The sequence below is a fragment of the Anolis carolinensis genome, chromosome 5, assembly GCF_035594765.1.
Source record: "Anolis carolinensis isolate JA03-04 chromosome 5, rAnoCar3.1.pri, whole genome shotgun sequence".
NCBI classification, from domain to species: Eukaryota; Metazoa; Chordata; class Lepidosauria; order Squamata; family Dactyloidae; genus Anolis; species Anolis carolinensis.
In genome coordinates this window covers 118842750-118865000 of record NC_085845.1, presented here as the reverse complement: position 1 = coordinate 118865000, position 22251 = coordinate 118842750, and the positions used below count along the sequence as shown (strand labels likewise).

The 22251-nt window shown below is 38.5% G+C and overlaps 1 protein-coding gene across 3 annotated transcripts in view; it reads right to left on the bottom strand.

The window, feature by feature from the left end:
- Window positions 1-8510: 8510 nt before the first annotated feature.
- The window catches only part of anapc4 (anaphase promoting complex subunit 4), a 39666-nt gene continuing 25925 nt past the window's right edge, over window positions 8511-22251 (bottom strand). For 2 of the 3 annotated variants that reach the window (XM_062982186.1, XM_003226130.4), the window contains exons 21-29: window positions 21436-21529; window positions 20191-20288; window positions 19024-19085; window positions 15890-15928; window positions 15706-15807; window positions 15179-15256; window positions 13812-13982; window positions 11491-11614; window positions 8511-9211 (exon numbers count right to left, since the gene is read on the bottom strand). In XM_062982186.1, the coding sequence (XP_062838256.1) occupies window positions 8996-9211; window positions 11491-11614; window positions 13812-13982; window positions 15179-15256; window positions 15706-15807; window positions 15890-15928; window positions 19024-19085; window positions 20191-20288; window positions 21436-21529 (984 nt within the window). In that variant the 3' untranslated portion in view covers window positions 8511-8995. The remainder of the gene's footprint in view (window positions 9212-11490; window positions 11615-13811; window positions 13983-15178; window positions 15257-15705; window positions 15808-15889; window positions 15929-19023; window positions 19086-20190; window positions 20289-21435; window positions 21530-22251) is intronic. The other variant, XM_062982187.1, reaches the window with a different exon arrangement.

Sequence of the window (22251 nt, the reverse complement as noted above, 5' to 3'; positions counted from 1 at the left end):
CCCTGCCAGGGGCTGGCCTCGAACTCATGACATCATGGTCAGAGTGATTTATTGCAGCAGGCTGCTCACCAGCCTGCGCCACAGCCCAGCCCTAGCCCTAGTCACTAGCCAGCATAAGTATTGGTGTTGAATACTGGAACTTGCTGTTCAGCAATATCTGGAGGGTCACTCAGTTCCCACTTCTGCTTTATCTCAAGAATGGGAAGAGGAAACCTTTTTGACTGTAATATTATTTACACGAGGTGTTACCTCATTCTCCAGACAGCAAGCAGTAAATACGGCATAGGTTAAAGAGTTGTGTTAGATATTTTGAAGTTCATAGAGTTTTATTATAGCTTTCAAGTTCACTGGAGCATAGCTCCAGTTAACCTCAACAGGCACTTTTACCTTCCAGCTCTGCATGAAGACCAAAAATAGCTTGACATAGATAAGTCATTTCAACAGCAAGTGGAATATATCTATCCACCCATCGATCTGTCTGTCTATCTAGTGCAGTGGTTCCCAATCTTTGTTTGACCAGGGACCACTTTTACCAGGGACTACTCTCCAACATTAGTACCAAAAGGGTTACGAATCAGCTTTTTGTCAACTTTAGATTTGGTTTGATTATTTGGGGTGCTGATTCAGAAAATTACTTTGGATTAACCACATCAGCTCTAGTTTCTGATACAGAACATATGCCATCCGGTAGTCACCATCTGCTTGCCCACAGAAACCCATATTTAGTAAGCCTTTGCACTATGAGGACTTTGTGAGACAAGTCGCTCTTGTTGCAACAGTGTAGTAACGGTGAAGCTGCAGACCATATTTTAGTTCTTGTGGACCACTGGTGGTCAACGGATCACAGGTTGGGGACCACTGATCTAGTGATTCCATCTAAACCTGATAGCATATTTTGATTTATAATTGTATTGTGAGTTGTACTTCATATAATGGATAATCCAATTTTACAAACCAGACAAGATGTACAGGTGCATCTTGAATTTTTATGTTGTCAGACCACATAACACTCAATTTTTGCTGCATTATAATTCATCTTTAGAATTATTCTTATAGATAACTGTAACAAACTCAGGCAGGGGGGAATCCTTTGAAATCCCACCGCTGCCACCAATTGTAATGATCTAAGAACGACTGAGGTTCTTTCAGGCAGGGGGGAATACTTTTGAATCCCACCTCCGCCACCAATTGTGGAGAAAGATGATGTTTTTATTAAATTATATTATATATATAACTATATCCGGTGCCATCAGTTATTAAAGATGTTTTTATTTTAAACGCTGCCACCTGATGTTAAAGGGATTATCAATTCTTGCCACCACTATTGGAAGATTTAGCCACTGGCTACTTAGAGAGGAGACTTTTAAATTTTTATTTTTCTTCTTTCTTGTTCGCTTTTGATGGTAAAATAGATGACAGAAGCTGAGATGTTAAAAAGAACAATAACACGTTTATTGAGGCACAAGCTTAATGGTTACAATAACTTCTTTAGAGGCACTTAGATTAACAGTTGCAAAGCTAGAATGAGGTGATTCAAACTTCCTAAAATGTCACTTCTTTCTCCACTGCTTTAACCTGCAGTCACCCTGTGAATTTCAGTCACAGACTATCTGTTCCTTATCTAGAAACAGACTACCTTAAAATAAGTCACCAATCTTATTTTAAACTTGGCTCAAAATCCAACCTTTGAGCCATCCTGATTCTCCAACTGAGAATCAGCCTTCCCTGTGCTTCAACAGAACACAGACTCTAAAATCAACCTTCCCTGTGGTTCTCTGACCACAGACTGAGTTTCCCTCCAAATTCTGCTCTCTCTTCAGCTAAACGCAGTTGGCTCCGCGCCCTTCCCCAATGCAACCACTCATGAGAGCAGAGTAACTGAAATACTCTTTTAAAACACAGTTGAACATGACTTTTAAAACGCAGTTAAACATGACATCTGTAAATTAAAATTCATACTTCTTTACAATAACAAACATGTTCAGGTCAAAGATAGCCAGTCTTTCCCCCCTTTTTAGGGGAAGAGGGCAAATACTAGTTACAAAACGTTGTATCATAACTGTTTTGTATCCCTTCTGTTATTGATGGTGAGAAATTTCATGCTGAAGAGTGAAAATATGCCAAGAAAGTTAGATTTCACATATTGTGGAAGAGGCTGGAAACTGGGAAAGGTTGGGATGGAAACGGGAACTGGAAAAGTGGGAAAGACCCCAGTCTAGAGTGTTTATTTATTTATTTATTATTTTTAATATACTCGAGTATAAGCTGAGAAGGGCTTTTTCACCTTAAAAAAAGGTTGAAAACTTGGCTTAAACTCGTATATACGGTTTATTATTTTTGGTACTCTCTGAATTTATCTTGAATGCTGGCATATTTATGTTTGATATTTAGTATTGTTATTTCTGTTGATGTAAATTAATATTTTTAAAAGATAATCAGTCTTTTGATCAAGTTCTGTTGTACATCACACAGTCATTGCTGCATTGCTCCTGGTCCGCAATATGTATTTGTGTAAAATTTCAAAGTTTGCTATTTGTTTAGTTAGGATTCAGGAAGGGACACTAAACGACATACAATCTTCAATCTGCACCAAGTGCTTGAGAAAGTAACATGGCTGTCATGTGTACTGGGAAAACAAATTTGAATGAATAACTTGCATTTATATCATCTTTAAAGCAAAGGAACCTAAGTGACAATAAAGGTCAAATTGGGAAGGAACCAAATCGTTTATTGATTGGATTCAAGACAGAAGAAAATAGTGCTAAATGTTGTCACCAAACTCAAGATAGAGTACTTTTCTGCAAAATATTCCTGGAAACATTTCTTTCCAGATGGTAGTAGAAAGTATATTCCAATACATAATGTGGTCTTGATGTTATTACTAATATAGTGCACCCATCTGACACAGGCAGCTTGAGGATCTGTTAAGTTCTTTCAAACCCAACAACCTTCCAGCTTGTTGTGTAGCACATTATTTTTAACATTCTGCACATTCTAATTTAACTAGACAAAACAACTGTATTGAGTTTTCCTATGAAAGCGGTTTGCTGACCCATATTTTCCAAGGCCTTCTTTCCCTTACAAAAATATCTAAGAAGGAATCCCAGTCTTATCTACATTGAAGCAGTAAAAAGTTATTACTCTTTGGTTCATGGTAACACTAGGTCAACTCATGAATCAAGTGTAAAATAAACAAGCCACCAGGAAAGAAGTGTGTCACCTTTGCCCTTGATGCTTATCTGCAGCAATTATTCAGGATGATATAAAAATTGAAGGGCATCTGAGGACATGTACTTGGTCAAGTTGATAATGGTTTAATTATATGTTAAGACTGACTTTTTCTGTCTCAAACTATATTGTAAGAATTTTAATTTGCAAGGCACTTTGAGTCCCGCTCTTGGAAAATAAAGTTAGTAACAGCAATAATTCTAGGCACTTATGGAAAAGAATTTGTGAAAGTTCACAAACATTGCACAGTTTTGTTGTTAAATTTAGTTCAATAATTTTGAGCAGAAATCAAGGGAAAAAAGAGGGATTGAGTCATCTATTGTGTTCTAATTGTTGCATTGTGAAGGTTGTTAACATCCACACTCTACACATCCAATTGTGAGTCTATAGGTAGTAAAACTCCAAGTTCTAATTCTGGAACTAAAGAACTGCCAACATATTTGTTAAAGCTAATGTTGCATTTTAAAGTCTAGAACACCTAGAATATCAGAGTCGGTGTCTGGTGATGCGGGAGTTTTTGCCCCAAAATTAATTTTCTTGTTTGATCTACATAGTAATATCAATATGCTTTCTAGAAGTATTTGAATGACACTGCTGTTTGCAGGTTAATGGACTAGATCAGCTGGTAAGCTGGCTGGGATTTCTGGGAGCTGGAATCCAAAACACCTGGAGGAGCATAGTTTGAGAAACACTGGACTAGATTCATCTTTTTATGAAGCTCAAAGTGCTTAATATGCATTCCATACTCAAATACATCTCAAATATGTAAAATGCAGTCTGTGAAGTTTTAACTTCAAATGATTTTAGGATAAAAGTTATTTTGATCCCAGTGTCTGTTTAGATCAGTGGTTCCCAACCTGTGCTCCATGGATCACCAGTGGTCCCCAAGAACTAAAATATGGTCCACGGGCTCACCATTACTACACTTTTGCAATGAGAGCAACTGGTTTCACAAAACCCTTTTATAGTGCTGAGGCAACGGGGATGTTAGGAGAGGAGAGACTGTCTACTCACGAAAAGTGTGACAAGCCTCCTGACTGCTGCTTCTCCTCTTCCTCCCATGGAGCCGTTCCATGTGGCGCCTAGAAGCAGGGGCGCCTTGGTATCTTCATTTTTAAGCCTGTTCCCGGGGTTTTCTGGGGTGCTGATTCAGAAAATTGCATTGGATAGACCACATCAGCTCTAGATTATTAAATATGGTTTTCTGTGTGTGAACAGATAGCGACTAATGGATGGCATTTGTTCTGTATCAGAAACTAGAGCTGATGTGGTCTATCCAATGCAATTTTCTGAATCAGCACACCTAATAACCAAACCAAATCTAAAGTTGACCAAAAACGGATTGGTAACCCTTTTGGTCCTAATATTGGAGAGTGGTCCCTGGTCAAAAAAAGGTTGGGAACCACTGGTTTAGATCCAATCATGGCTTCAGAAATATCTTAAGGTCAAATGTACACACACTTCCTATTCGTTGCAGTGCACTTTCATTTTTTAAAATATTTTATTTATGATTTTAAGTGTACATAAAAAAGTAGATGAACAGTTTAGGGGGGGATAGAAAGGAGGAAGAAATAGAGAAGGGAAAGAAAAAAAAAAGAATTTTGATAAAGGAACCTCCCGCCAAAACTGTGGTTCCCTTCCAGATCCTCTGCATTGCCGGAAACGTCTTCTTCTTCCCAAAATAAGAGCCGGCAAATGTCTATTTACATCCTAAAGCCAAGGATTGCTTGTAAACACGTATCATATAAGTTTAAAAAAATTATCAAATATTGTCTGAGTTTGTTCCAATCTGTCTTTTGTCTTGGTGATGTATTCTGTGATATTGTTTGTGTTAATAAATCCATGTTTTTAATATCTATTAGTCTCAGCATCCATTTTTCTATTGTGGGGATGTCTTGTGTTTTCGATAGTTTTGCTATTCATATCCTAGCTGCCGTAACCATGTATATGAAGAGCTTTCCCGTATTTAAATCCACCTGAAAGTCTGTAATTCCTAAGAGGTAGTACAGTAGAGTCTCACTAATCCAACATAAACGGGCCGGCAGAACGTTGGATAAGTGAATATGTTGGATAATAAGGAGAGATTAAGGAGAAGCCTATTAAACACCAAATTAGGTTATGGTTTTACAAATTAAGCACCAAAACATCATGTTATACAAAAAAATTGACAGAAAAAGTAGTTCAATATGCAGTAATGCTACGTAGTAATTACTGTATTTATGAATTTAGCACCAAAATATCACAATGTATTGAAAACATTGACTACAAAAATGTGTTGGATAATCCAGAACATTGGATAAGCGAATGTCGGATAAGTGAGACTCTACTGTACTCTGGTTTTAAATCAAATTTTATTTGAAGTATATTCTCTATTTCTTTGAGGGTTTCCTGACAAATTTTTTAAAATCTTTTTACACCCCCACCACACGTGAGTGAAGTCTCCTATGTGTTTACCACATTTCCAACAATTCCCATCTCCCTTACCTTTGTTAAATTTCGCTAGACTTTCTAGTGTGATGTGCCATCTGTAAAAGATCTTATAACAGTTTTCTTTCAGTTCAGTTGAGTATGTAAATTTTAGTTTCCTCTTCCATATCTTTTCCCATTCTGTTAGGTTTATTGCCACTTTCATTTTTTATGCAACTGCTTATTATCCCATCCCCAAGCCCTTAGTATATTTTCTCTCACATAGTAACAAGCACAGGGAAAAGAAACTACTGAAAAGAACAGAGAAATACTTCCCTGTAAATATACATAAGATCAGAATGTGATGAACCTTAGTAACCCTGACTAGAACAATGCCGTGAAAATCAGTTTCTGCAATGAAGTATTTAGTGAGCTCAATCATTACTGTTCAGTTTCCCCCCATATCACTTCGAAAACCTATTTTTGTGTATGCCTTCTGAATCCAAAGTTTTATTTTATGGTCTCTCAGGACTATAACATTATGGTCAAGGGTTGGTTGGAGGAAATGCAATCTGTTCCTAACATTTTTATCCTTTTAAAAAACACCTATTGTGCAATGATATTTCTAGGGAGTATAGAAGTTAATCCTAAGTATGAAAATTAGGGGGTGATTTAGCTGGAGATCCTGCACTAAGCAGGGGATTGGACTTGATAGACCACAAGGTCCCTTCCAACTCTTACAAATTTATGAAACTCAACTATCTAGTGTTGTCGAAGGCCTTCATGGCTGGGATCACTGGGTTGCTTTGAGTTTTCCCCTGCATCTATGGCAGGCATCCTCAGGGGTTGTGAGGTCTGTTGAAACTTGGTAAGAGGGGTTTATAGATCTGTGGAAAGTCCAGAGTGGGAGAAAGAACTCTTGCTTGTTTGAGGCACGTCTTAATGTAGCAATTGGCCACCTTGATTAGCATTGAATGGCCTTGCAGATTCAAGGACTGGCTGCTTACTGCTTGGGTGGAATCCTTTGTTAGATGTTAGCTAGCCCTGATTGTTTTGTCTGGAATTCTCCCGTTTTCTCGGTGTTTTTCTTTATTTACTGTCCTGATTTTAGTTTTTTTTAATATTGGTAGCCTGATTTTGTTCATTTCCATGGTTTATTTATTTACACTATTTATATTCTACCCTTCTCACCCCGAAGGGGACTCAGGATGGATCACAATGTACATATACATGGCAAACATTCAATGCCATTAGATATATGACATACAGACACAGAGGCAATTTAACATTTTCCAGCTTCCAGCTCTATGAGGGTATGTTCGATTCCGGCCACAGGGGGAGCTTCTGCTTCATCATCCACTGTGACACCAAGTCCTTGATGGAGTACTTCCTCATTCTTCTGCACACTGCTGGATGTTTTTATAGTGTTGTAAATTAGTTAAATTAGCCTATCCACATAAAACAGTACCTAAATTTTCTACTCGGCAGATGCAACTGTCTTTTGAGTTGCTTAGGTCAACAACAAGCTAGGCTATTAATGGTCAAACGCTCAATCCAACCCGGGGTGGCTTTGAACTCATGACCTCTTGATCAGTAGTGATTTATTGTAGCTGGCTACTAACCAGCTGCGCCACAGCCCGGCCCTTCTTTCTGTTGAAATTGTCCACATGCTTGTGGATTTCAGTGGCTTCTCTGTGTAGTCTGACATGGTAGTTGTTAGAGTGGTCCAGCATTTCTGTGTTCTCATATAATATGCTGTGTCTAGGTTGGATTTTCCACAGATATTTAAACCTCTCTTGCATGGTTTTCAACAGACATCACAACCTCTGAGAATGCCTGCCATATATGCAGGCCAAATGTCAGCAGAGAATGCTTCTGGTACATGGCCATACAGCCCAGAAAACTCACAGCAACTTAATATCTAGTGTTAGATACAATTTCAGGTATTAACTGAAAATGAAACATTTAATTTTCATCTAGAGCAGTGTTTTTCAGGCTCAACAATGTAAAAACCAGAATTATTTTTTTCAGTGTACCAGGGACCAGTACTAAATGTTTTCCAAGGACTTTGGAAGCAATAGTTGTCTAGAGACTTTCACTTAAAACACCACTGACCTAAAGTGTAATACAGTGAGAATCCCATAACCATAGAACTCATATGAGTGGTTTCATATCCACAGCCAGAGAAAAATACTCTTAAGTCTTTTCTAGGTTCTCCAAGCAATTCTATGGTATGTTTTTCCTGGAAGTTACCATAATCATGCCGAAGGACTAGGAAATCCCTAGCGAGGATACATATCTCAGAATATCTAGGTCCTCTATCTCAACTTTATCATATACTGGGGACAGAAGTCAGATAATTTAATGTGGTCTGTCCTGGAATATATCCCCACGGATATGATGGTCTTAAGTATTTATTACTTAAAACTGGCTGGTGAAGAACGTCCCAGAAAAAGTTAAGTCACTTTCTTAAACTGTGACCCCGGTCGCGCAATGGGTTAAACCCTTGTGCTGCCAGGACTGCTGACCAAAAGGTCGGCGGTTCAAATCCGGGGAGCAGGGTGAGCTCCCGCCTGTCAGCTCTAGCTTCCGATGTGGGGACACAAGAGAAGCCCTCCCACAGGATGGTAAAATATTAAACATCCGGGCAACCCCTGAGCAATGTCCTTGCAGACGGCCAATTTTCTCACACCAGAAGCGACTTGCAGTTTCTCAAGTTGCTCCTGAAATGGGGAAAAAAACCTTCTGAAGCAAGCAATTGGTTTTCAGTAGCATTTCTTTCAGTTGTAAAGAGAATCCTTTTTTTTCACATTAAAGTATCTAAAAAACAGCTCCAAAAATGTGAAAGGAAATTTGAAACAGAAAGATCAGATAACTACAGAAAAATATACTCCTTTTTAATTTATCTTCCCTTACAAAATTCACACAGGAAAGAAAAACAGGCTTCAGAATGGCTTCCCATCCACTTCTCACATCACACAGGCTGCTTGGAAAAGTGAACAGATGCATCAGTGGATGTCCACCTATGGCACCTGAAAACAATACTGTGAAAATGTTGGGGAAATATGTGGGAATGTAAACAATGGGTATTGAAAATGAAGGTACGGCTAACATTTTTAAAGCAGAAACATCTTCCCAAAAACATTTCTGCACTTATTCAGACAATGTAGCACAAACACACAAAAACTGAACTTTGGAGTCATGGAAAAAGGAACATCCAGGGATTTCTCCACTCAAAGCAGCACTAGTGTACTGTAGCTAAAAAAAAATCAGTGTGATTCCTTCCCACCAAAAACACTCAACAGCCAAGACCATGCCTCTGTTTCTTCTTTGTAACATACAAGAATCACATGAGTTTCTCTTAGACACGGAGGCTTGATTCATGTTCTTCTATTTGATCTGCCAATTCAACAGAGTCAGAGCAGACACTCTTTTCAGGGTTTTCAGTAGTTTGTTTGAGTTCCTCCTGGTCCGGACCAACAACCTGTGTTGCTTCCTCCTCCTCTTCCTCCTCAGCTTCTCCGTCATCTTCCACATCCATTTCAAACACTCGGATGTGCCGCAGGTTCGAACTTAGCTATGAAAATATTTCAGAAAAATATATCTCAGGAAGTCAAAATGCAAATTTTGAATGTATCATCTTAAGAACCACAACAAGATTGGCATAATTACTGAACTTCCTGTAGTTTGGGGATACAGTAGAGTCTCACTTATCCAAGCTAAATGGGCCAGCAGAACCTTGGATAAGCGACTATCTTGGATAATAAGGAGAGATTAAGGAAAAGCCTATTAAACATCAAATTAGGTTATGATTTTACAAATTAAGCACCAAAACATCATGTTATACAACAAATTTGACAGAAAAGGTAGTTCAATACGCAGTAATGTTATGTTGTAATTACTGTATTTACGAATTTAGCACCAAAATATCATATTTTGAAAACATTTACTGCAAAAATGGCTTGGATAATCCAGAAACTTGAATAACCGAAGCTTGGATAAGTGAGACTCTACTGTATATACATTTAAAAAGCTACAAGCACCCCAAAAATTTAATCCAACACAACAGTGCAAGATATGATAGGTTTAGGATGCTTGTTTTGAAAAGATTCAAGTCCTGAACATGTAGGAGAGATTCTATCTGTTTTTATTATTGTTGTGAGCTGCCCCGAGTCCCCTCGGGGAGATGGGGCGGGATATAAGAATAAATTTATTATTATTATTATTATTATTATTATTATTATTATTATTATTATTATCTCTTGATCCATTTGTTTTGTTTACAAAATTTGGCTTCATATAATGGAATTGCACATGAAGAAACGGTTCCCATGCTTCAACGCAATAAATTGAATTTGTGGGATAGTACAATAGCAATACATTTTCAGCAAAATACTATTCTTGTACTGCTGCACAGAATCTCAAAACTATTTTACCAGTTAACACTGTGTAACACAATTTTTCTTCCTGGGTTATAAATGCCATTTCCTAATTGGTTCTATCATAAAAAAAGCAGAGGTTTATTTAACTGCAAAACCTTTTGTTTTTGTAGTCTGCACAGAGGTTAAAAATGGCATATTTTCATTAAAGAAAATTACAAATCAAGTGGCAACACCAGGGGTTCCCAAACTATACTGTGAAGCCCTTGGGCCTCCATGAGTGATAGGCTCCGCGGCACCAAGCTGCTTCCTGCCTCCTCTTCATCCTCCTGAGAAATGCAGGGAAATTTAAAGTTTGGAGTTGCCAAAACAGCAGCAGCAGCAGTGTCCTCAAATGCCTTTTTTCTTAATGCCCAGACCCCACCCCCTCCACCTCCGCTTTCTTTGCTTCCAAAACCCTATTTCCCTCCCACCATTCAGGGGTGCTTTGATTGTGCTTTTCCTGCATGGTAGAATGGAGTTGCTCGTATTATTATTATTATTATTATTATTATTATTATTATTATTATTATTATTATTTCTACTACTACCACTACTATTTCTACTACTACCACAACAAAGGCTGAATACCCCCGGGGTCTTCCACTGAATTACTGTTAAGTTTAAGGTAAAGGTAAAGGTTTCCTCTGATGTTAAGTCCAGTCATGTCTGACTCTGGGGGTTGGTGCTCATCTCTGAAGAGCCGGCGTTGTCTGTGACACCTCCAAGGTCATGTGGCCGGCATGACTGCATGGAGCGCCGTTACCTTCCCGCCGGAGCGGTACCTATTGATCTACTCACATTGGCATGTTTTCAAACTGCTAGGTTGGCAGAAGCTGGAGCTAACAGCAGCTGCTCACGTCGCTCCCGGGGTTTGAACCTGGGATCTTTCGGTCTGCAAGTTCAGCAGCTCAGTGCTTTAACACACTTCGCCACCGGGGCTCACTGTAAAGTTTATGTTGGTTAAAATTGTTCTTCAAACGTTTGCCCATGTCTGATATATACACTATATATAATATTATATATAAACATTTCTTGGGGCTCCACAAGAAACTTTTGCTTCAAAAAGGGCTCCATGGCTGAAAAAGTTTGAGAACCCTTGGCCTAGACTGAAGGAAATAATAGTACTACTCTCAGCCACAAAAACAGTTTCTGGAGTATAACAACTACTTGTAAAGTGAGTACCACACTATTAAACAGGAAATAACACTTTCAAACCAGGAACAGATTTTTTTCAAATTTTGTTGCATAGTGTAAAGAGGTTAGACTGATCTATTCCCGTCGAGATGGGGATAGATCAGTCTAGCCTCTTTTATCCATCAGAAAAGAAAAACGAAGGTTACAGCCCTGCACATACTTTCTTTCAAAGCAAGTCTCCCTGCTGAAACACCCTATCAATGAATCAGTCCTGTGTAAAATCTGTAAGCTTGATCCTTACCACACAAGAAACCTTTCGGACACCATTCACAGCAACATACTGGGCTTTCATGTTCTCCAGCATCCTCCACTGGCCTTCTATGGTGACAGTACGAGTAGGAATGCCATCGCACTGCATGTCTAACCTAGGTAAGATCCAGAAGAAATTCATTTTCATCTCCACATAAAGTGTTAAAATTCCAGAAACCCTCATAACATGCTCATTCAATGTATCCATAAATGTAAAGATTTTGAAAAGGTTATCCATGTTGTGACCCACCGGTGGTATAGTGGGTTAAATCGCTGAGCTGCTGAACTTGCTGACTGAAAGGTCTGCAGTTTGAATCCGGGGAGCGGGGTGAGCTCCCGCTGTTAGCCTCAGCTTCTGACAATCTAGCAGTTCGAAAACATGCAAATGTGAATAGATCAATAGGTACCGCTCCAATGGGAAGGTAACAGCGCTTCATGCAATCATGTTGGCCACATGACCTTGGAGGAGTCTATGGACACTGCTGGCTCTTCGGCTTAGAAATGGAGATGAGCACCAACCTCCAGAGTCAGATATGACTAGACTTAATGTCAGGGGAAAACCTTTACCTTTACTATCCATGTTAAAATAAAGACTCCCATAGCACCCTACAATCTGTCAAGTATATTACTACATAAGCTTTTGTGGGCTATACACCATTTGGTTTATTATTAAGTATGTCTATCATCACTACATTTAAATATCTCGTGGTGAAGTTTAATCTATAATAGCAGCTTCAAAGAAGCCATAACAAATCAGTATTGCAAAGAACAAACATAAAGAAGTAAATCTCACAGTCCAGCGCACCAGTGATGTACCCTGGGCAAAAGCCTGGGTGAACAGCCAATATTTGACTTGGTGCCAATATGAGGCAACATTTGTGTTAGTCAGGTTTCCAAAGAAAGGGCATTCCAAACCTAGGCAGGCACCTTAGATGTATATTTCTCCTAAAATGTAGTCACAGAGGAGTCCCTCCTAACTACATCTTAACATGTAGGCAGGTACAGATTGGAAAAGTTTCATCTTTATCATGGTACTGATAAAGTGAGTTACGGTCCATAAAAGCTCAGGCTATATTTGTTGGGCTTTACAACAACCCCGCTTTCTGAGTTTCCTTCTTATGCATTAACAAGTTAGTTAAATATGTATATTTCCACATATGCTGCCAGGTCTCCAGTGAAGATTGTGGAAATGTCATATACTCATTCAGGTAAATTAGTCACACCCATTAGCTTTTTCCACAATATATTGACAATGTGAAATCTTTGTTCTGACAAGAAAATGTGTCTGAAACTAGCCAACTAAGTAATGCAACAGCCACATAAAGGGAAGAAGTTAGCTTCAGAAACTACAGTCATCCCTTCGCATTTGTGGTTTTGACTTTTGTGAATTTAATTATACACAGATTTGATTTACAATATTCTCTCTACAAATCTGTGGTCACTTCTCTATGTCTTCCAATGTGATTCTATGTTCAGCTTTCAGTGGACTCTCAGTGGTTCTCAACCTGTAGGTTCCCAGATGTTTTGGCCTACAACTCCCAGAAATCCCAAAGTTTACCAGCTGTTAGGATTACTGGGAGTTGAAGGCCAAAACATCTGGGGACCCACAGGTTGAGAACCACTGGCTTAGACATTCACAGAGAGCTATTCTCTCAGGTAAGAAAATTGCAATTTATTTACAGTTTTTCATTCTTCCGAGGGGTCTTATAGCCCTTACCCCAGCCAATATGGAGGCCTGACTGTACTTATAAGAGCATTTTTGGACTACGAGTTCCTACAAAACAATTAAATAGCAAACACAGCACTTTACAGCTGACTCTCCATATCCATGGATTCTGCATCCACAGATTCAAACAACCACAGCTCAAAAATATTTTTGAAAAAATCCAAAAAGCAAAAGCTTGCTGTTTACCCTTTTATATAAGACAGTGGTTCTCAACCTGTGGATGTTTTGGCCTACAACTCCCAGAAATCCCAGCTAGTTTACCAGCTGTTGGGATTTCTGGGAGTTGGAGGCCAAAAATATTTGGGGACCTCAGGTTGAGAATCACTGATATAAAGGGTGCAATTTTACTATGCCATTGCATATAATGCCATTAAGCATCCATGGAATAAGGTATCCATAGAGGATCTTGGAACCAAACCTAAAGAGATATTTGGGGGGGGGGGGGGGGACATTGTACTTCACCAAAAGGAATATACAAGATTCTTAATTCAGAAGTTTCTAACACCCTGTATCTATTCTAAAGTATGCATTCAAACACACATACATAGTAACACTAACAACACTCTGAAACATCTGTCAGTTGGCACCTTTGACCAGAATTCCAGCTGAATTCCAGTTCTTGGTTCTCCTCGGTATATATGGATGACAAAGGCAGCTGGGCCAAAATCCTTTCCTTCCCCTCTTGTTCTGCATTCTCAGTGATAATGACTGTTATAGTGTCATCATCATAGAAATGGGCATCAAGACAGCTGTAGAAGCTATGGTGAGAAGAAGACAAAAAACACTTTAATTGTGGCCAAACCTGTTTCACAAAGCACAGTACATACAGATGTTTTTGCTTTAAAATACAATAAATTTCATGTAATATTTTATGTTGGCCCAAACTTTTAACATTCTCTTTTGCCTTCAGACCTGAATATAATTCATAGGACTCCGCATGTATTGACCGGATGTGAAAGAATCACTACGTATTTATATACAAAATGGAAGGGAAGTCCTCCAACGTGATTCTATGTCTTTTTTTTTTCCTTTGCAAAGAGAAAATGAAAAGTTTCTTTTATTAAATAATTTTTATTACATGACTATTCATTTTGTTACAAAGAAAAGAAAATCTTTACAATTTATATAATTAAATCTTTTCCTTCCCCCAGTGTTCTACCCATTGTGCTCCCCATCACCGCAATCCATTTCTTTATAGTCCAACCTGGTTCAACGTGATTCTATGGTCAGAATCCAGCAAAGGTTGGCTATAGAATCATGCTGGAAGACCCACACATTTTTAGAGAGATATTCTATCAGGTAAAAAATCCTAACAATGTATTTATTTGAGTCTGGTCTCTTTCACAGAGGTCCGGTGCCCTCAATCATGAGTTACTACATCTATTCTGTCTGCTAGCACTGATATTTAAAGCTCTTAAACACCATGAACAAAGAACATGGTATTTAAGAGCTTTAAATATCAACAACATTCAAGTAGTCATTAGATAGTTATGTCTATTTAGAGCCTGGAAAAAAATCTGTATTAATTACAGTTCTCATAATCTACCAGCCAAATTGGCTGTGAATTGAATCTTTCAGAAGTAGCCAAGTTAAATCTTTCTGATCATAGATGCTACTATTAACATTTGTCTGTATGTATTTTATATTTGTTAGCCAACTGGTTTCTTAATCAAACTCTCAGAGGCCTTATACATAGTGCTGAATGGATTAAGAAGACTAGGCACCGAAAGACAGAGAGGCTAAACTATTTGTAACACTGACACCCAGTGGGTTTATTTAAAACTGTACTCTGTACAGAAACACATACAATTGAAATTAAATTCAGAATGAAAATTAAATATCCTCCCACCTCATGAGCAATTTGGTCAGACTCATTTCTTAGAATCAGAGGACAACAAATATACTATCATATGATTTGATGAATATTTGGAAGATACTTATTGTTCCAGCTAACCTTGTACTTGAACTTTCACTAATACTGTTGTTCAGAAAATTTCCAAAGTCAATGGCAAGTAATCCATTATTTGCAGACCTAAGATAGTGGAGACAAATAAAATAACATTATAAAATATTGGAAAAAATGAGCTTTGAAATGAATGTGGAATTTGGTGTTTCTACATTCCAGGATGTTCTAACACTTTAGTTCCTTGGCTATATTGTCTTCCTGCTAATATCACGTCTTTTTCACTGTTTGGGCATTGTGATATTTTCTTTGCACTCAAATACACTTTTACTTTATTCATAATGCATCAATGTATCAATCTAAACTTTTTTCATCGGAAGAGTGTTTTTATTTCCTATATACATAATAAAACAATTTAAAAAGAAGTACATGAACATCCCATGACATCACATATTTTGACACATATTCTGTTTGTTATAATCATTGCAATGCAGTGTCAACTAGCATGTGGCTTTGCAGAATTACATTAATACTTTTTTTAAAAGAAATAAAATAAAAGTCCATTAGCACTGATATACCTTGAAACATCCGTAGGCCTCCTCAATATATAGATTTTAGAAATGGAGTTTTCTAGCATTGTGAACAAAACATAATGCAGATTGGAGGTTTTATCATTCCACCTGAAAAGGTAATAGAAAAAGCGATAAGGAGGGAAAAGGCAACGCTTAATGAATGAAGTACGAGGGAATCAGTCATACTTACAAAAAGGGTAACTTGAACAGATGAGAAGCTGAATCCTCACTAAAGTGAAAAAGAAAGAAAAAAGAGGAAGAGAAATAAGAAATAACAGTGACATGGAAATAATACATGTAATAGCAAAATAATACCCTGTACATTCACCTTTATGAGGTCAAAACATTACCATCCATGCATAAGAGGAAGGTAGCAGCAGATTTGGTGAACAGTGAAACTGGCAGAATTGTACAAAACTGTTTAGCAAATAGCAAACAATATGGAAGGAGCTACAAACAGCATAACAAGGAGACGGATCCAGTCAAATGAGCACAAAATGCTGACCAAGCATTAAGACAGAATTATAGCCTGGGACAGTGGGTAGTGCTTATTTGAATGTTAGGTTAGCATGGAAGACCCCAAATGCCCTAAAATTTATTATTTATTTACTACATTTATATCCTGCCCTTCTCACCCCAAGAAGGGGACTCATAAAGACCTTACAGAAAGACAGCAATTTGATGCCATGAACATACATACAGTAAAAATACACATATACATTAAAACCAAAAATCAAACAACAATATTAAAACAATGATTAAAATCACGTCATCCGGAATCAAAATCCAAGGCCGTTCCATTAGTCATTTCACTATTCCATATACTCATATTGCACTAAGTTGCTAGCCAAAAGCTTGGTCCCATAACCAGGTTTTTACTTTCTTCCTGAAGGGTCAGGAGAACAAGCCCTATGAGGAGCGGCTTAAAGAACTGGGCATGTTTAGCTTGCAGAAGAGAAGGCTGAGAGGAGACATGATAGCCATGTACAAATACGTGAGGGAAAGTCATAGGGAGGAGGGAGCAAGCTTGTTTTCTGCTGCCCTGCAGACTAGGACGCAATGGAACAATGGCCTCAAACTACAGGAAAGGAGATTCCACCAGAACATCAGGAAGAACTTCTTCACTGTGAGAGCTGTTCGGCACTGGAACTCTCTCCCCCGGCCTGTGGTGGAGGCTCCTTCTTTGGAGGCTTTTAAGCAGAGGCTGGATGGCCATCTGTCGGGGGTGCTTTGAATGCGATTTCCTGCTTCTTGGCAGGGGGTTGGACTGGATGGCCTATGAGGTCTCTTCCAACTGTACTATTCTATGATTCTATGAGAGTGGGGGCTGCCCTGGTTTAGCTGGGGAGGATGTTCCATAGCCAAGGGGCCACCACTGAGAAGGCCCTGTCTCTCATCCCCACCAATCATGCCTGTGAAGGAGGTGGGATTGAGATTAGGTCCTCCCCAGAAGATCTTAACCTCCAAGGTGGTTCATAGAGGGAGATACATTCAGGTAAGCTGAGCCAGAACAGTTTAGGGCTTTATAGTCTATAGCCAGCACTTTGAATTATGCTCAGCAGCAGACTGGCAGCCAGTGGAGCTGATGTAACACGGGGGTTGCATGCTCCCTGTATGCCGCTCCAATGAGGAATCTGGCTGCTGCCCGTTGGACCATTTGAAGCTTCTGAACAGTCTTCAAAGGCAAGCCCACATAGAGTGCATTGCAATAATAATAATAATAATAATAATAATAATAATAATAATAATAATAATAATAATAATTTTATTCTTGTATCCTGCCCCATCTCCCCGTAGGGACTCGGGGCGGCTCACATGGGGCCTTGCCCAACATCACAATATAAAAACAAATCAAAACATATAAATTTACAACAATAAATCAACAATATCAGTAAAACCATCATAAAAACAATCTTGCAAGAAAAAGTGTTAAAAACAGATATAAAACACAAATCTAGGCCAAAGGGCGAATGCGTCAAATCGGGGGGAGGTAGTTACGTAATTGACATAGTATTAAAGTACTAGAAACGACAATAATGACAATAAGAAGGCGAATCAGTGGGTCTATTATTACGTAGGCAGACAACTTGAACCAACAGAAATCACTCATCAAAGGCTTTCCCGAAAAGCCAGGTTTTCAGGTTCTTCCGGAAGGAGAGGAGGGTGGGGGCCAGCCTAATCTCCCTAGGTAGCAAGTTCCAAAGCTGGGGGGCCACGACAGAGAAGGCCCTGTCTCTCGTCCCCACCAACCACGCCTGCGAGGGTGGTGGAAGCGAGAGAAGGGCCTCCCCCGACGAGCGAAGAGATCGTGCGGGTTCGTAGGGGGAAATGCGGTCTCTAAGGTAGGCGGGTCTCAAACCGTTTAGGGCTTTGTAGGTAAGAACCTGCACCTTGAAAGTAAACGGCAGCCAGTGGAGCTCCTTAAACAGAAGCGTTGAACGTGCCCTGTAATTTGCTCCAGTTAGAAACCGAGCGTTGTACTAGTTGCAATTTCCGGGCCGTCTTCAAAGGCAGCCCCACGTAGAGTGCATTGCAATAATCCAGTCTAGAGGTAACTAAGGCGTGGACCACCATGGTCAGATCAGACTTCTCGAGGTATGGTCGCAGCTGGCGCACAAGTTTTAATTGTGCAAAGGCCCTCCCGGCCACGGAGCCTCAAGAGTCAGCCCCGAATCCAGTAGGACCCCCAAGCTACGGACCTGCGCCTTCAGGGGGAGTGCAACCCCGTCAAGCACAGGTTGCCACCCAATACCCCGATCAGACTTGCGACTGACCTGGAGGACCTCTGTCTTATCAGGATTAAGTCTCAGCTTGTTCGCCCTCATCCAGGCCAACACAGCGGCCAGACACTGATCCAGTATCCGAGGGGCTTCCTTGGATTTTGGTGGAAAAGAGTAATAGAGTTGGGCGTCATCCGCGTAGATATGGCACTGAACTCCAAAACCCCGGATGACCTCGCCCAGCGGTTTCATGTAGATATTGAAAAGCATGTCTATTTGGGATGTAAAAGCACTTGATCTTGGAAGCTCAGCTCTGGTTAACACTCGGATGGGAGATTCAAATGAATATCAAATGCTGTGAGCTGTATTTCAGAGAAAGTAACTGGCCACCCCATCTCTGAGTGCATGCACCTTGGCCTATAGAATTCATAATATTACTATAAGTCTGCAGATCACTTGAAAGGATATACATACATTTTAAAGAAAGACATGGTTGACAGGATGGGACTCTACTGAACAGAAGCATGCCACATCCCAACATTTCCTTTTTAGATGTCCTATATGTAATACATAAATATAATATATTTTTGTTTTACATGCCTACCTTTTGGATGCTTTGTATAAAGGTATAGAAAATGCTTGGTGCACTGATTTCCCAATGACATCCTAGAGAGAAAGAGGATAGGCACACATAGATAAACAAATTACTCACAGAAACACAAAAAGAGTTAATTGAGTTCTGTTACATGCAAGCAAAAGCCATTATAGTAAACTGTGCCTGTTTCAAATTTCAATTCTTGCACAATTGTTCTTCTAACATTTGAAATAAAGTAAGAGTAATAAAGAGATGAAGTTGATTATAATCCACCTGAGAAGGTTTTTTAAATCCATGGACAAATACATGCAATACAGTCAGTCTTTCCACATTAATAATACTAGATGAATAGTTTTTAATTAGTTTTAATAGTTTTAGCTGCTTATTTTTAATAGTGTCAATGTTTAATTCTATTTTAATAGTTTCACTTTTTTAGGTTTAAAATTTTATATTATATTGCTTCTATTGTTAGCAGTTTTGGTCTTCTTTTTAAGAAATAAAACAGGAAAGAAATAATAATAATAATAATAATAATAATAATAATAATAATAATAATAATAATTCAGCATATCTATCTTGTTTGTTGTGTCATACAATGTCATTGTGTCAATAATAATAATAATAATAATAATGATGATGATGATGATGATGATGATGGATTAGGGGCACAAGACCTCTATGTAAATGGAAAAACCATGAATAAAACCTCCAGATTTTCTGAAGTATGGCTTAATAAGTGGTTCACTCAGGCAGGGAAATATAATAATATTGCTCAACAATATGGATCATCAAAAAGCAGAATATAGTTCAGGCTCTCATTTGCAATACAGAACATGCACTAAAAGTTACCGTTTCTCCCTATCTCAGCTGAGGAAGAGAGCCAATGTCTGCTCCAACCTCACAATTTCCATTTAGAATAGGGATGGCAACCATTTGAACTTCCAAATATTTTGGATCTTCAGTTACCAGATCAGTTCCCAAGATCATGAAACTTGTGGTCCAAATCATCTGAAAACTCAATTTTTTTCCAATTCCTGATTTTAAAAAAAAGCAAGACTAGGGAACACATCTTTCTGAAGTTAGGAAATTCAGCTTTCCATGTAAAACAATGGCTCATTCTTCTCACTTGCTTCCAAAATAAAAGAGATGAGATTCAAACCAGAATAGGATACTTACGGAAGGCTTTTGTAGACACTGATCAATAATTCCCTCCATTTGCCTTTTTACAAAATGCAGCGACTTCTGAGGATAGTATGGAAATAACAAAGGGCTTTCTAAATAAAATGAAAAAGGTGCTGCATTAATGATAGTTAGGTGAAGAAGACTGGATATTTAAATTATCTAACAAGCAAGACAAAATGATACGTGAGGATTTTTTGGGGGAGTTGGGGTGTCATTTTTTACTGCAAATCTCTTCCAGTCTGCCGATAAAGACAATAACTCATACTCATAGAATATGTTCATTATTAGAATACAGCAGAGCATTCCAAACTGCATGTCACAACATGTTAAATGTCTCTGCTGCAGTGTGTAGGTGTGGCACGTGAACGTAATGAGAAACCTGAGTCTATGTGAAATAATAAATCATATATTTTTAAAAATATAAATGAAAGTTTTTTATGAGATGTGTTATAATTGATGTTCAGGTTTTAAAAGTAACTGTTGTGTTATGTTGTTTATATTTATATTGCTATGTTGTTTTAAATTACTGGTTATATGTAAACTTATGATGTTGCAGTGCTCGTCCCCATGTAAGCCGCCCTGAGTCCCTTCGGGGTGATGGAAACGGGGCACAAGAATAAAGTTACTATTGTGTTTATTTATGATATTTATATCCCGCCCTTCTCACCGTGAAGGGGACTCAGGGTTGCTTACATGGGTGGCATTATTTCATGCCCGAACAACAACAATTAAAAGCAATTACGTAACAATTTAAAACATTAGAACAACATATGTAAACATTAGACAATTATTGCTGTGTCCCCAAACATTTTGTTATTTATGTATGTATCTGTATCTTTTATACGGGGTTGATTTAACCTCCAGTTTGCTAGCAAAACTGAATACGGTGTCACAAAATGATGCAGGTCTAAAAAGTGTGCCATCAACATAAAATGTTTGGAAGGATGTGGAATGCAGAATAACTCAGATGCAGAGCACCTGAACTCAAGGCATTCTGGTTCTGAACTATATGTGTCTATCATGTGCCCTAATATAGATATTAAGATGCATGCAACCAATTTCCTCCCTGTACCCTAAAGACAAATTTCCATATACTGTACTTCAAATGCAAAATGAGAAGCTATACACTGTCCTGCCCTATGGCTACAGGATCATCTGCTAACATGCACCACCATATACGAGGATTTGCTAACATTGGCATCTTTGGTATCTTTAAATGACTGCACGGAGATGTTGTACCTTTAAGATGATTGCTATTTTTTAGGAAGTTGAACCACTGGTTTCCCTCTGTGTTAGGTGGAGATACAAGGTCATCATCTTCATCTTTCAAGTACTGGAAGAAAATTGAATGAGCAAATGTCTAATCAAGATAAACATATGTTTGAAAATACAATGTAGGGGGAAAATATTGGATGCTTTTAAATATTTCTGTCTTCTGAGTCCAAAACATCTATGTAAAAAAATAGAAGAATAAGATTCCTGTAGTCCAGTGGTTTTCAACCTGTGGGTTCCCGGATGTTTTAGCCTTCAACTCCCAGAAATCCTAACAGGTGGTAAACTGGCTGGGATTTCTGGGAATTGGGGACCCACAGGTTGAGAACTACTGCTCTAGTCTTCAGCAGGTTATCACAGTTTATTGAAAATACCGTGTCACCTAAGCAGAATAGATATCAGAGATGGTTATAAACCTTTGATTTGTGAAATTGGCAGCTACAACTAGCATATTGTAATAGAGTATTAATTGTGCATTAAGTAAGCACAAGTTGTATTTTGATTTTATTCACATCCTCATCTTTCTATTGGGGAAAAAGTAATGCTTCTTTTTGCTGTATCATATTTTCAAAGCAACATATATACAGCCACCAAAGTACCCAAATCAGATATTTCTCTGCAGACATAGGATACCAAATCACTATCACAAATCTAGTGTGGAGTGGACAGGTATTATTTGCAGAAAAGTAGGAAGCAAGAGAAGAGGATTTATAGGTGGCCTTCCAGGAAATTTCTGTCCATTTACAATGTGCTATTTACTTGCCTCATTTTTGCTATCTCCCT